This window comes from Triticum urartu, chromosome 5 (genome assembly GCF_003073215.2).
Source record: "Triticum urartu cultivar G1812 chromosome 5, Tu2.1, whole genome shotgun sequence".
Classification (NCBI taxonomy): domain Eukaryota; kingdom Viridiplantae; phylum Streptophyta; class Magnoliopsida; order Poales; family Poaceae; genus Triticum; species Triticum urartu.
In genome coordinates this window covers 72380358-72394108 of record NC_053026.1, presented here as the reverse complement: position 1 = coordinate 72394108, position 13751 = coordinate 72380358, and the positions used below count along the sequence as shown (strand labels likewise).

General features: G+C 46.9%; 2 protein-coding genes across 2 annotated transcripts; both read left to right on the top strand.

The window, feature by feature from the left end:
* The first annotated feature begins 7057 nt into the window (after positions 1 to 7057).
* On the top strand, positions 7058 to 9157 carry LOC125506793 (B3 domain-containing protein Os12g0592300-like). Its single transcript, XM_048671502.1, has 5 exons — positions 7058 to 7189; positions 7393 to 7818; positions 7936 to 7966; positions 8082 to 8320; positions 8681 to 9157. The coding sequence occupies exons 1-5, from the start codon at positions 7058 to 7060 to the stop codon at positions 8954 to 8956; spliced, it is 1104 nt and encodes a 367-aa protein (XP_048527459.1). The 3' UTR covers positions 8957 to 9157.
* Positions 9158 to 10606: 1449 nt separating this feature from the next.
* Positions 10607 to 13731, top strand: LOC125507951 (B3 domain-containing protein Os12g0592300-like). The gene is made up of 4 exons (XM_048672491.1): positions 10607 to 11028; positions 11211 to 11631; positions 11804 to 12045; positions 12440 to 13731. Exons 1-4 carry the CDS (start codon positions 10795 to 10797, stop codon positions 12713 to 12715), a joined length of 1173 nt encoding a protein of 390 aa, XP_048528448.1. The 5' UTR covers positions 10607 to 10794; the 3' UTR covers positions 12716 to 13731.
* Positions 13732 to 13751: the final 20 nt, after the last annotated feature.

Genomic DNA, 13751 nt, shown 5'->3' with positions numbered 1-13751 from the left:
CTGATAACATTTATCTAGGTTCAATACTAATCCCGAAGGCAGATGGAGCGTGCGATGGTGATCTCATCAACTTTGGAAACACTTCCAACACACATCGTCACCTCGCCCTAAGCCAGTCTCCGTTTAGTCCGTAGCTTTTGCTTCAAGTCACCAATAATAGTAACTGAACCGGTATCCAATACCCAAGTGCTACCAGGAGTACTAGTGAGGTACATATTAATGACATGTATAAATTTTGTTGAAGTTGCCAGCCTTATTATCTACCATGCATTTGGGTTAATCCCGCTACCAGTGACCGTTCCCTTTACAATAGAAGCACTTAGTCTCGGGTTTGGGTTCAACCTTGGGTTCCTTCACTGGAGCGGCAACTGGTTTGCTATCCATGAAGTTTCCCTTCTAGCCCTTGCCCTTCTTGAAACCAGTGGTCTTGTTAAACCATCAACACTTGATGCTCCTTATTGATTTCTACCTTTTGCGGTCTTAAGCACCGCGAACAGCTCCGGGATCAACTCCATCCCTTGCATGTCATAGTTCATCACGAAGATCTAGTAGCTTAGTGATAGTGGCTTGAGAACTCTATCAATCACTATCTTATCTAGAAGTTTAACTCCAACTTGATTTAAGTGATTGTAGCACCCAGACATTCTGAGCACATGCTCACTAGCTGAGCTATTCTCCTCCATCTTATTGGCAAAAGAACTTGCCAGAGGTCTCACACCTCTCAACACGGGCATGAGCCTGAAATCCCAATTTCAGCTCTTGGAACATCTCATATGTTCTATGGCGTTCAAAACGTCATTGGAATCCCGATTCTAAGCCGTAAAGTATGGTGCACTAAACTATCAAGTAGTCATCAGGATGTGTCTGTCAGGTGTTCACAACATCCACAGACGACGTTGTAGGGGTTTGCACATCGAGCGGTGCATCAAAGACAAGCCTTCTGTAGCAGTGAGGACACTCCTCGGACTACAGACCTAGTCCGCATCAGCTTACAATATCTTTCAACTTAATCTTTCTCTAGGAACGTATTGAAACAGGGAGCTACAACGGAGCTATATCTACAAACATATGCAAAGAAATTAGACAGTCCAGAATTGAATATTAAGAACTCCCACTCAAATATACATCCTACTATCACTAAGTAAACATGACGAGTCAAGCCGTGCCGAGCATTACACGAACGACTAGTCCAACATCGCGAACTCTCAGGACGATCTTAACGACACATCCGACCTTCGTCCCCCGTCATGTCGACATGCTAGGCCATCAAGTAACCTAAGTTGTACTGGTGTCAATCGCTACACATTGGTCGAACGAGAATCTACACAGACCGATCATCAACGGGGTGCCGAAACGACGACTCGCAACGTCACGTAGGGGAAACTCCGATTAGGGGTCATCTATTTAAGTAAACGGTCGTGAAGCAAATAAGTGAAACATATAAGCACCATCCAATCAAATAGGTGAAGCCAAAGATTTGCTCCCTCACTCCATCTTCGGCCATGATCACGTGTCACTCGCATGACACCAGATCCACAACAACTCCACATCGTGTATTCTGAATTACTCACTATTACTCACTGTAGCAAACAATTAGCAAAAAGTAAAGTAATTACATGACGTTTATGTTGACACGCAGGTCATAAATAAATAAAGACAACTCCTATGACTCCTGCCGGTTGTCATACTCATCGACATGCAAGTCGTGATTCCTATTACAAGAACATGATCAATCTCATACATCACATATATCATTCATCACATCCTTTTGGCCATATCACATCACAAGGCATATGCTGCAAAAACAAGTTAGACGTCCTCTAATTGTTGTTGCAAGTTTTTACGTGGCTATAGGTTTCTAGCAAGAACGTTTCTTACCTACGCCAAAACCACAACGTGATATGCCAATTTCTATTTACCCTTCATAAGGACCCTTTTCATCGAATCCGATCCGATTAAAGTGGGAGAGACAGACACCCGCTAGCCACCTTATGCAACTAGTGCATGTCAGTCGGTGGAACCAGTCTCACGTAAGAGTACGTGTAAGGTCGGTCCGGGCCGCTTCATCCCACGATGCCGCCGAATCAAGATAAGACTAGTAACGACAAGTAAATTGACAAAATCAACGCCCACAACTGCTTTGTGTTCTACTCGTGCATAGAAACTACGCATAGACCTAGCTCATGATGCCACTGTTGGGGAACATAGCAGAAATTCAAAATTTTCTACGCATCATCAAGATCAATCTATGGAGTAATCTAGCAACGAGGGAAGGAGAGTGCATCTACATACCCTTGTAGATCGCTAAGCGAAAGCGTTCAAGTAAACGGGGTTGATGGAGTCGTACTCGTCATGATCCAAATCACCGATGATCCTAGTGCCGAACGGACGGCACCTCCGCGTTCAACACACGTACAGCCCGGTGACGTCTCCTACGCCTTGATCCAGCAAGGGGAGAAGGAGAGGTTGGGGAAGACTTCATCCAGCAGCAGCACGACGGCGTGGTGGTGGTGGAGGAGCGCGGGACTCCAGGAGGGCTTCACCAAGCACTACGAGAGACGAGGAGGAAGAGGGGTAGGGCTGCGCCAACAGGGAGATTGAATCGTGTGTTGGGCTGCCCCTTTGCTCAAGTATATATAGGGGGAGGGGAGGGGCTGCGCCCCCACGTAGGGTTCCCTCCCTAGGGGTGGCGGCAGCCCCCAGATCCCATCTAGGAGGCGGCCAAGGGGGAGAGAGAGGGGGGCGCACCTAGGGTGGGCCTTAGGGCCCATCTGCGCCTAGGGTTTGCCCCCTCTCTCCTTGAGGACGCCTTGGGCCTTGGTGGGAGGCGCCCCAACCCACCTAGGGGCTGGTCCTTTCCCACTATTGGCCCATGTAAGCCTCCCGGAACACTTCCGGTGGCCAAAACCATACTTCCTATATATTAATCTTTACCTTTGGACCATTCCGGAACTCCTCCTGACGTCCGGGATCTCATCCGGGACTCCGAACAACATTCGGTAACCGCGTACATACTTTCCCTATAACCCTAGCATCATCGAACCTTAAGTGTGTAGACCCTACGGGTTCGGGAATCATGCAGACATGGCCGAGACAACTCTCCGGTCAATAACCAACAGCGGGATCTGGATACCCATGTTGGCTCCCACATGTTCCACGATGATCTCATCAGATGAACCACGATGTCAAGGACTTAATCAATCCCGTATTCAATTCCCTTTGTCTAGCGGTATTATACTTGCCCGAGATTCGATCGTTGGTACCCCGATACCTTGTTCAATCTCGTTACCGGCAAGTCTCTTTACTCGTTCCGTAACACATCATCCCATGATCAACTCCTTGATCACATTGTGCACATTATGATGATGTCCTACCGAGTGGGCCCAGAGGTACCTCTCCGTTTACACGGAGTGACAAATCCCAGTCTCGATTCGTGCCAACCCAATAGACACTTTCGGAGATACCTGTAGCGAACCTTTATAGCCACCCAGTTACGTTGTGACGTTTGGCACACCCAAAGCACTCCTACGGTATCCGGGAGTTGCACAATCTCATGGTCTAAGGAAATGATACTTGACATTAGAAAAGCTTTAGCATACGAACTACACGATCTTTGTGCTAGGCTTAGGATTGGGTCTTGTCCATCACATCATTCTCCTAATGATGTGATCCCGTTATCAACGACATCCAATGTCCATGGTCAGGAAACTGTAACCATTTATTGATTAACGAGCTAGTCAACTAGAGGCTTACTAGGGACACGGTGTTGTCTATGTATCCACACATGTATCTGAGTTTCCTATCAATACAATTCTAGCATGGATAATAAACGATTATCATGAACAAGGAAATATAATAATAACCAATTTATTATTGCCTCTAGGGCATATTTCCAACATAACTAAATCATTTTACAGTTGTACGTGGGTTTCCCAATCACGCATGTCATGATGAAATTGGTGAACGGTTCAAACGTTGCCGCTCCTCCATGCTCAGGCATAACATTCTCACACTGAAACTGAAACCCTTGATCGTACAGACGTTTCGAGCGCTCGTTTTCTACGATCATATTGTGCATGATCGCACAAGCAGTCATCGCCTCCCACAGCTTCCGCGTGCTCCAGGTATTAGCAGGATACCGAACGATGCCCCATCGAGATTGCAAAACACCAAAGGCACGCTCGACATCCTTCCTAGCACTCTCTTGCTCTTGGGCAAATCTTTTTCTCTTCTCTCCGACAGGGTTAGGGATTGTCTTGACAATAGTAGTCCACTGATGATAGATACCGTCACCCAGGTAGTATCCTTTGTCGTAGTTGTGACTGTTGATAGTAAAGTTCACCGGTGGGTTGTTGCCTTCGGCAAGCCTAGCAAACACCAGCGAGCGCTGAAGCACGTTGATATTATTGTGTGATCTAGCCATGTCAAAGAAAGAGAACCAGATCCAGAGATCTTGGAGACGCCACGACCTCTAGTATGACAGTGCAAGTCGTGACATGGCCCTTATACTGCCCTTGCCAAGCAGAAGGGCAGTTCTTCCACTCTCAGTGCATGCAGTCTATCCTGCCAAGCATCCCTGGGAAGCCTCTGCTGGCATTCATCGCCAACAAACGGGTTGTATCTTCAGGAGTTGGCTCTCTCAAGTACTCAGCGCCAAACACATCAATAACAGCCTTGCAGAACTTATACAGGGACTCTAGGCATGTAGACTCGCTCATACGGATGTACTCGTCAATGAGATCATCGGGCACTCCGTATGCAAGCATTCAGATGGGGGCAGTGCTTTTCTGATAAGAGAAGAAACCAATCTTGCCAACGACATCCTCTTTGCACTCGAAATAGTCATCATAGCCGACCACCCCCTCTCTAATACGGTTGAAAAAATGCCTACTCATACGGAAACGGTGGCGAAATTTTTGATGTTTGAACAATGGGTTTGTTGTATCAAAGTAGTCCTTCCAAAGAAAGGAAATGCCCGCTCTCTCGGTTGCGATTCAACGCTGGAAGGTGGCCCGGAATGGAGCCACGGAACAACGGCCGCTGGCTGTTGAGGTGGTGATGGACAAATACGGCAGCCAATATCTCCTCCTCGCCATCGGACGACGAATCATCGAAGTTGCAAAGGAAATTGTGAAAAAAGAACTCGTCGACGGAGTCTATTTTGTACCTTGGCAAACTGTCGAACAGCTTGCGGGCGTCGACGAAGAAGACGGACGGCGAGGGGAGTCGCGGCGCACACGGACCAGCTAGCTGCCCTGCCGGCGTCCGACGAGTGGGCCGGCGTCCGACGAGCGAGCCGGTGAGGATCTGGCCGGGGCGGCAAGGCGGCTTCTTGCTCGCGGTCGCGACTGTGTGGTGGGGGAAGGGGGAGTGGGAGTGGGAAGCAGTCGGCTCCCCGGCGGCAAGACGGCGGTGGCTGGCGACGTGGGAGTTGGCGGCGTTGCTGGGTGGACGTGGAGGCGCCGGCAGCTGGCAGAGTCGCCGGAAAAAATGGGCGTGGCGTCAGCGACGAAGGAGGCGGGCGAGGGTTGCAGTTGGATGGGCGAGGCCAATGTGCCACCGACCAGCGGACCCGGGGGAGGAGAAGGCGAGCGCGCGCGTCCGTCTCATGACCATGCCGATGCAAATCTAGCTCAAAAATCTGTCCGTCCGTTTGGGTCGGCGCGTTGGTCCGCCTTTTATGTCAGTGCCAACCCAAACGAACGACGACAGACGAAATGGGTTGCTCTATTAAAGTTACTCTAATAAATTCAAAACACGTGTAACTTATCCTCTACTTCAAATCTCTCCCTTACAATTGTACTTTATATATATCAAATACGAGGATCAGATCAATACAATAGCACAACGGAAATATTATCTTAAATGTTTACATACGTGCAAACTTTCATGAACCTAATATTCTGGGTAAAAAAAAGGAAAATCACTGCTCCAAAAAGACTATTTTTTTGAAAGCATTTCGGAGTGTTGACTCCACGAATGCAGGAAGAAAATTAAATAGTTGTTATACAATTTTGAATTTTTCTATAATATGCACAAGCATGCGTATTATATATTGATAGAAGAAAAGAAGAGATCCCCTCTGCGGGTTAGTTTTTATTTTTATTTTACTGTGCATAGAGAAGCATTTGAGGTCGAGAGTAGAAGGGCACTTTCGCTCCATGTCACACTAGTTTCTTTATCTTTATTTGCTGCTTTATTGTGCCACTAAGACAGGACAGGGACCCCATTGTCAGCTAGAGACCAGATAGAGTTCCAATGCGTATAAGGAACTTACGCAATTCACTGAAGCAACGTGGCTACTAGAAGCTGCGAGCTGTGTACTGAAATAGTACATAGATTGTTTTCTTTTTGAGCAGTTTTAACATGGTCCCTTTTATCTCCTCTTTTCACATGAGAACATGAGAGGTAAGAGTATAAAATAAATCTTAGCCGTTGATCTCATCAATGAATGGCTTGATTGACTCTTACCTTCTTACCTCACATGTAAAAAAAAGAGATAAGAGGGACCATGTTAAAATTTGCCTTTCTTTTTAGAGGTAGTGTGAATTGTTTCGTGTTTGCTTACTTCTTTGCAACTTATTGTCTCTAGTCGCTAAAATGTTGGTCCGAACCCTTCTGTCTGTTCAGAGTTCACACATCTTGGTCTGCTCACTCAGAACAGTTGCTTCCCATTTTTATTTGCACATCACTGTTCTCTCCACCGAGCACCAGCTTCAGCTCGCCTTACCAACACGTGTCTCACCCTGACCCCACATGTCAGTGTCAAGGTCTGCCACTTTACCCTCTCCCGGTGGTAACACCTGTCAAATTTAGCCTCTTCTTGTTAACATCAAGGAGGAAAGTTACAACAGCCTCGTCGGAGAAGCCAAGAACTCATCTCCTCTTCTCCTCCTTCCTCAGGTCAGCTGCATCCTGCATGTACGCACATACTCTGCTTTCCTTGCACTGCATCCATGGATTTGGGGCCTTGGCAACTGACGAAGCTTCATGTGGATTTGGGGTTTTGGCAACTGACGAAGCTTCATGCATGTCTGCAATGGTGGTAGCAGGTGAGATGATGGTGGATGAGAAGGGAAGGTGTGGGAGGTGCAGGGAGTGGCAGGAGCACTACTACTGGGAGCACATGGAGGATGTGAGCAAGATCAGCTTCTTCAAGCTCATGACAGGAGATTTTCAGCAGCGCATTGTGAGTATGAAGCGGCACCATGGATGTACACGTATTAACTTTTTTTCAAGAACATTTTTTCCCTTTCTGTCATCGATTGGTTTGTTGCATTAGTTAGTTTCCTCTCCTGTCGTCTAAATGGAGTTTTTACTGCATTATTATCATGCACTCCCACTTGAGGTAAACTAATTATATGAGATGCCTGTTTAATGTGTTCATCTCAGAGCATACCGGAGAAGATTGCCAACAATTTCATCGGGAAGATCGCCAATGGAGGATTCACCCTCAAAGCACCAAGCGGTGAGGAATGGCGCGTTGGTGTCGAAAAGATTGCCGATAAGCGGTTCTTCATGCCAGGATGGGAGGAATTTGCCATGGCTCACGAACTGCAGGAGAACGAGCTCCTGCTCTTCAAATGCAGTGGCAATTGTTCCTTTGATGTACTCATCTTTGACGCGAGCGGCTGCGAGAAGGTTTCATGTTTCTTTGCCAATAAAAAGGGTATCAATATGCGCAAACAGTTTGATAACATTGTGAGTCAACACGGACAAGAGCACTGCATTTTGAGTGATTCTGACGATACTAGCATGCCACTATCGCAGCTGGTTCGGTCTACTCACAAGGCCTCCACTTCAAAGAAACCAAGTAAGTAAAACTAATATTCCCTCCGTCCCAAAATAAGTGTCGCAGGGAGTACAAGTTTGCAGCCAGTGGCGGTGCCAGGTGCCAGAACTGCAATCAAATATATGAATTTGTATTACTTTTAGGCAAACTGTTTGCAGTGCGTCCTCGCAACTTGTACTTATGTACCATTGATGTGGTCAGCTAATGCATAAGCCTGAAACCATATATAAACAAGAGTGACTGTGTTGTACTTCATCATTTTTTCGACATAATGTGTAATTTTCCACAGGGAAAGAGAATGGATCTCCAAACAGCAGCAACTATTATCTTAAGAACGAGGTGGAGCAAGAAGAGGAAAGTGATGACGACCACACTGAATCCAACAACTACTACTACTCAAGGATTGCCAATTGCCTGAGCGAAGATGAACGAGAGGAAATATTCAGGCAGATATCAATTCAGTCAGGCAACCCTGTATATGTGGTTGTCCTGCAGAAGGCTCATGTTCGCCCTGCAAACAACTTACTGGTTAGTTTAATTATTTTGCTATTAGGTTGAAAAGTACATACATAGAACTTCCACCTTTGTTTTGCTTTTGCTTAAAACCGCAGGATACTTGCTTCCACTATGTATGGGAAAAAAATATAGAACTTCTCTCTGTTGTAGATTGGGCTTCTAGGCAAAAGCTTTCATGTACTTCATCTTTCTGTTTCCTAGGTACCTGAATATATAATCTAAAAAAAGGTACCTAAACATATAGTGATATACTACAAGAATGACAGCAGTTAAGACCATTTCAATTTTCAACAGCTAGTCCAATTCCATGCTGCTTCTGAACTACTACCGCAATTTGTGAACCAGTTAATGACCACCTCCCGTAATTCGCAGATCATCTCCAGCAAATTTGCAGCTGATCATCTTGAGGGGAGATCATATGAGATGCTGCTTCTCAGGCCAAACAGGAAAGAGAAATGGTGTCTGAAGTACTACCACAGCAGGGTCACCCGAGGCTTCAACAGCCGGCGCTGGAACAAGTTTGTTCGTGATAATATGCTGCGCGAGGGCTACGTCTGCATCTTCGAGCTGATGAAAGGCGCGAGGAAGGCGACGATGACGGTCCACGTCCTTCGGAAGGTGGACGACAAGTTTGTTCTACTGGGCTAAGTTCCAGCATCCTCTTATGTGCCTGAGGTTCAGTGTGTGTAAATGTGTCACGGAGGACTGAACTAGTAGCACAGAAGTAGCTTGCAGTGCCATGCAGCCATATGATGCAAGTGCACCAGTTTGTCACCTAAAGCTAACTTCTTGGTGGATACGGTTTCAATGGAACCAGGTGTGAGCATTGTGAATGTTCACTGACCTCCAGTGCCCGGTTCACCATATCAGAGCATCTACAGCCGTGGACACCAAATCCGGCCCCTCAAACGACCACGGTCACGACCGGACGTGTCCATGGAGAGTGAACCGTCACACCTCATATTTTCTGCTATGCATTCGAGTACCTCATATTTCATCCCTTAGATCCATAGAAAGCATGAAAAAATCTACATACTATGCAAATCACACTAGCCTAAACTAGGCTTCTTCGTCGTCGGAGATGTCCAAGATCTCCATGCCGGGCGCCAGGTAGACGGGCGCGTAGGAGGGCTCCGGCTCCTCCTTCTCATCCATATAGGCAAGCATCTCATCGACGTCCGCTTCCTGCTTCGCCTGGAGGATACGGCGGTTGGCCTCCGCCTCCACCTCCGACTGGAGTCTCCCACGTCCTCTTCCTTCTCTGCGTCCTGCTCCTCCTCGAACTCCTCTTCCAAATCCACCGTGTTCAGTGGTAGCACCGCGATGATCCAGGCTTCGCGCCTTGCCCGTATCTGCTTAAGGAGTTGCAGCTGACGCTCCAGCGTTAGATAAGGGTAGCTCCTGATCCGTCGGCGTGATGGCATTGCTACTTGATTGTTAGATAAGGGTAGCTCCTGAGCAGACGGCGATTGAAATGTGGTGGCGGACATCGAGCGGCCAGAGAGGCCGTCCCACAGGGGTTTGGAGCTCGAGACCATGATGCTGGTGTGGTCCATAGAGGAGAGGGAGGTGTGATGCGGCTGTTGCCGGGCCTAGCCACGTATAAATAGCGGGCGTCGGCTAGGCCAAGCGGCGGGGTGAGTAATGCCGGCCGATAGGCGGATGGATGGGTGGCGTTCACATGTTGAAATTGAAGTGGGTTTCTCGGCAACTGCAAATGTTCAATAAAGAAAGGCGAACAAATGAGTGACTTTGAATGCAGCGTGTACACGGAACGTGGCATGGGCAGGGCGCTGCTTGAATGCTAACTGGCGCTCCGAAGCGGCGCTGACCGGCATAAGTATGCGGCAACTGCTTCGTGTGAAAAAGGCGCGAGAAAGGGTTTCAAACGCGTACTGGCAGCGATCCAGACACCCGCAAAGCCTCCCTTTCTACTTATTTTCGATTTGCGAAGAAACAAACGACCGAACCGGTCCGAGGATGGGGTACGGGCTTTTGGGCAGTTCACTGAAGAAATGTGGCTACTTGAAGCTGTGAGCTGTGTAGTGAATTAGTACGAGGATTGTTTTTTAGAGGTGGTGTGAATTGTTTCATGTTTACTTCTTTGCAACTTATTGTCTCTAGTCGCTAAAATATTGGTCCGAACCCGCCTGGCTGTTCACACATCTTGTGTGTTCACTCAGTTCAGTTCCTTCCCCTTTTTTTACGCATCACTGTTCTCTCCACCGAGCATCAATTTTATTCACCATACTAACACGTGTCCAACCCTGACCCTACTTGCCAGTGTCAAGGTCTGCCAGTTTACCTCTCCCGGTGGTAACACCTGTCAAATTTTACTCACTAGGAACCACTCCTCCCACCCTCACTCATCAAAGCAGCCTCTTATCGTTAACATCAAGGAGAAAAGTTACAACAGCCTCGTCGGAGAAGCCAAGAACTCATCTCCTCCTCTCCTCCTTCCTCAGGTCAGGGTCAGCTGCATTCAGATGTACGCACATACTCTGCTTTCCTTGCATCGCATCCATGGATTTGGGGCCTTGGCAACTGACGAAGCTTCATGCACATCTGCAATGGTGGTGGCAGGTGAGTTGATGGTGGATGGGAAGGGAAGGTGTGGGAGGTGCAGGGAGTGGCAGGAGCACTACTACTGGGAGCACATGGAGGATGTGAGCAAGATCAGCTTCTTCAAGTTCATGACAGGAGATTTTCAGCAGCGCATTGTGAGTATTAAGTGGAGTATCCACTATGGATATATACTAGTGCTACCTTTTTATTTTCAAGAACATTTTTTCCCTTTCTGAATGACAGTCGTTTCATGTCATCTAAATGGAGTTTTTGCTGCATTATCATCCACTGTGGAAAACTAATTGTATGAGATGCCTGATTACTGTGTTCATCTCAGAGCATACCAGAGAAGATTGCCAACAATTTCATCGGGAAGATCACCAATGGAGGATTCACACTCAAAGCACCAAGCGGCGAGGAATGGCGCGTTGGTGTCGAAAAGATTGCCGATGAGCTGTTCTTCATGCCAGGATGGGTGGAATTTGCCAGGGCTCACGAACTGCAGGAGAATGACCTCTTGTTCTTCAAATGCAGTGGCAATGGCTCCTTTGATGTACTCATCTTTGACGCAGGTGGCTGCGAGAAGGTTTCATGTTTCTTTGCCAGTAAAAAGGGTACCAACATGCGCAAACAGTTTGATAACATTGTGTGTCAACACGGTGAAGAGCACTGCATTTTGAGTGATTCAAATGATACTAGCATGCCACTATCTCAGCTGGTTCGGTCTACTCACAAGGCCTCTACTTCAAAGAAACCAAGTAAGCAAAGTCAATACAAGTTTGCAGCATCTCCTCACAGCTTGCTCTTGTGTGGCATTGATGCTGTCAGCTAATGCATAAGCCTAAAACCATATATAATCAAGAGTGACTGTGTTGTACTTGATCATTTTGACATAAATACTTTGGTGAACATAATGCGCATTTTCCACAGGGAAAGAGACTGAATCTCCAAAGAACAACAACTGTTTTCTTAAGAATGAGGCAGTAGAGGAAGAAGAGGAAAGTGATAACCACCACACTGAATCCGACTACTACTACTACTCAAGGTTTGCAAATTGCCTGAGTGAAGATGATCGAGAGGAAATATTCGGGCTGGCATCAATTCAATTAGGCAACCCTGTGTATGTGGCTGTCCTGCAGAAGACTCATGTTCGCCGCACGAACAACTTCCTGGTTAGTTTAATTTTTTTTGCTATTAGGATGAAAAGTACATACATAGAACTTCTGCTTTTGTTTTGTTTTTGCTGAAAACCGCTGGATACTTGTTCCAATTTTAGCTGATAATGGAACCCAAAACAAAATGCTTGCTTTGTATGGGGAAACAGCAGTTCTCTCTGTTAGATTGGGATTTTGGGCAGAACTTTCATATAGTCATCTTTTTGTTTTCCTTTCCCTAGATGATGTCTTTTTGTTTCCTAGGTTCCTGAATATATAATCTAAGAAATGGTACCTTAAAATATAGTGATTTTCTTACTGATATATTCAAGATTGCAGTTAAGACTATCCATGATGCTGCTGAACTTGTGGTATCTAATCAATACTGAACCTGATAATGCTCTGCCTGCAGATCGTCCCAAGCAAATTTGCAGCTGATCATCTCGAGGGGAGATCACATGAGATGCTGCTTCTCAGGCCAAACAGAAAAGAGAAATGGTATCTGAAGTACTACCACGGGAGTGTCACCCGAGGCTTCAACTGCCGGCGCTGGAGCAAGTTTGTTCGTGACAATAGGCTGCGCGAGGGCTACGTGTGCGTCTTCGAGCTGATGAAAGGCGCGAGGAAGGCGACGATGACCGTTCACGTCCTTCGGAAGGTGGACGACAAGTTTGTTCTACTGGGCTAAGTTCCAGCATCCTCCTCTGTGCCTGCGGTTCAGTATGTGTACATTTGCCAGGGAGAACTGAACTAGTAGTATGGAAGTAGCTTGCGGTGTATGATGCAAGTGGACCACTTTTGTAACCTAAAGCACTTCTTAGTGTGGTAGTATGTTTCCAATGGAGCCAGGTATGAGCATTGTGAATGTTCCCTGACCTCCACTGCCCGGCTCACCATATTGGAGGATGGATGATTGGTCGTGGCTTGGGCTTGGCGCCGGCCGTGGCGCCAAGAATGGCTCTCGGCTGGGGTAACAGCGACGAGGAGTGAACAGGGGGTGAGCAAGCAGACGGATCTCTTGTTTGCCTTGCCTTGTTCATCAAGGTGACCAGGCTTTTATTTGTAAACACCACGCTAACAAACTGAATTATAGCCGGCTAGCACATGAGAAACAAACCACTGTTGAATCTTTATAGCCGGCCAATACTTGGAAACAAAGCACTAACTGAACCATTATTGCTGGCTAACACTTGGGAAACAAGCCACTGAAAAACTGAATTTTTGTACCGCGCATCGGCTGCGGTGTTGACTGATGATTGCCGTAAGTTGTTGAGTTCTTTCGGCAGGGCGACGATCACTCACTGTGCTAGGGAGAGTAATGCGGCAGCGCATTGGCTAGCCAGTGCTGGTTATAGAGGGAAGCATTGGCTAGCCGGTGCTAGTTATAGAGGGAAGCGTACTGGTGTCTGGCGTGAGCACCCCCCTGATTTCTTAATACCTTCCCTTGTAACTGATATGATCATTATGTAATAAAGGTCGCCGAAGTTCAAAAAAGAAATCTTTATAGCTAATAATAGCACGTTAACAATTGGGAAACAACCCGCTAACAAACTGGGAACCGAATCTGTAGCTAACAACTTAGCCCAAACAACTTTTTTTGACAGCTGTAAGACTACCTACTTTGGGTGATTAACTTGCTAAGAAAATAACATGATAACTTGATTATAGGAGATCTTATATCCGCTAGCTGCGGCAAAGCCTGAGCCTCAGGTTGGCTGGCTGGG

What these genes read in the sequence shown, in the direction of transcription:
- LOC125506793 (XM_048671502.1), top strand. Translation starts at nt 7,058, where the DNA reads ATGATGGTGGATGAGAAGGGAAGGTGTGGGAGGTGCAGGGAGTGGCAG. An exon ending in CTTCAAAGAAACCAAGTAAG is followed by an intron (nt 7,819 to 7,935) that starts TAAAACTAATAT and finishes TATTACTTTTAG; the next exon opens with GCAAACTGTTTGCAGTGCGT. An exon ending in GCAGTGCGTCCTCGCAACTT is followed by an intron (nt 7,967 to 8,081) that starts GTACTTATGTAC and finishes AATTTTCCACAG; the next exon opens with GGAAAGAGAATGGATCTCCA.
- LOC125507951 (XM_048672491.1), top strand. Translation starts at nt 10,795, where the DNA reads ATGTACGCACATACTCTGCTTTCCTTGCATCGCATCCATGGATTTGGG. An exon ending in GAGATTTTCAGCAGCGCATT is followed by an intron (nt 11,029 to 11,210) that starts GTGAGTATTAAG and finishes TGTTCATCTCAG; the next exon opens with AGCATACCAGAGAAGATTGC. An exon ending in GCCGCACGAACAACTTCCTG is followed by an intron (nt 12,046 to 12,439) that starts GTTAGTTTAATT and finishes CTCTGCCTGCAG; the next exon opens with ATCGTCCCAAGCAAATTTGC.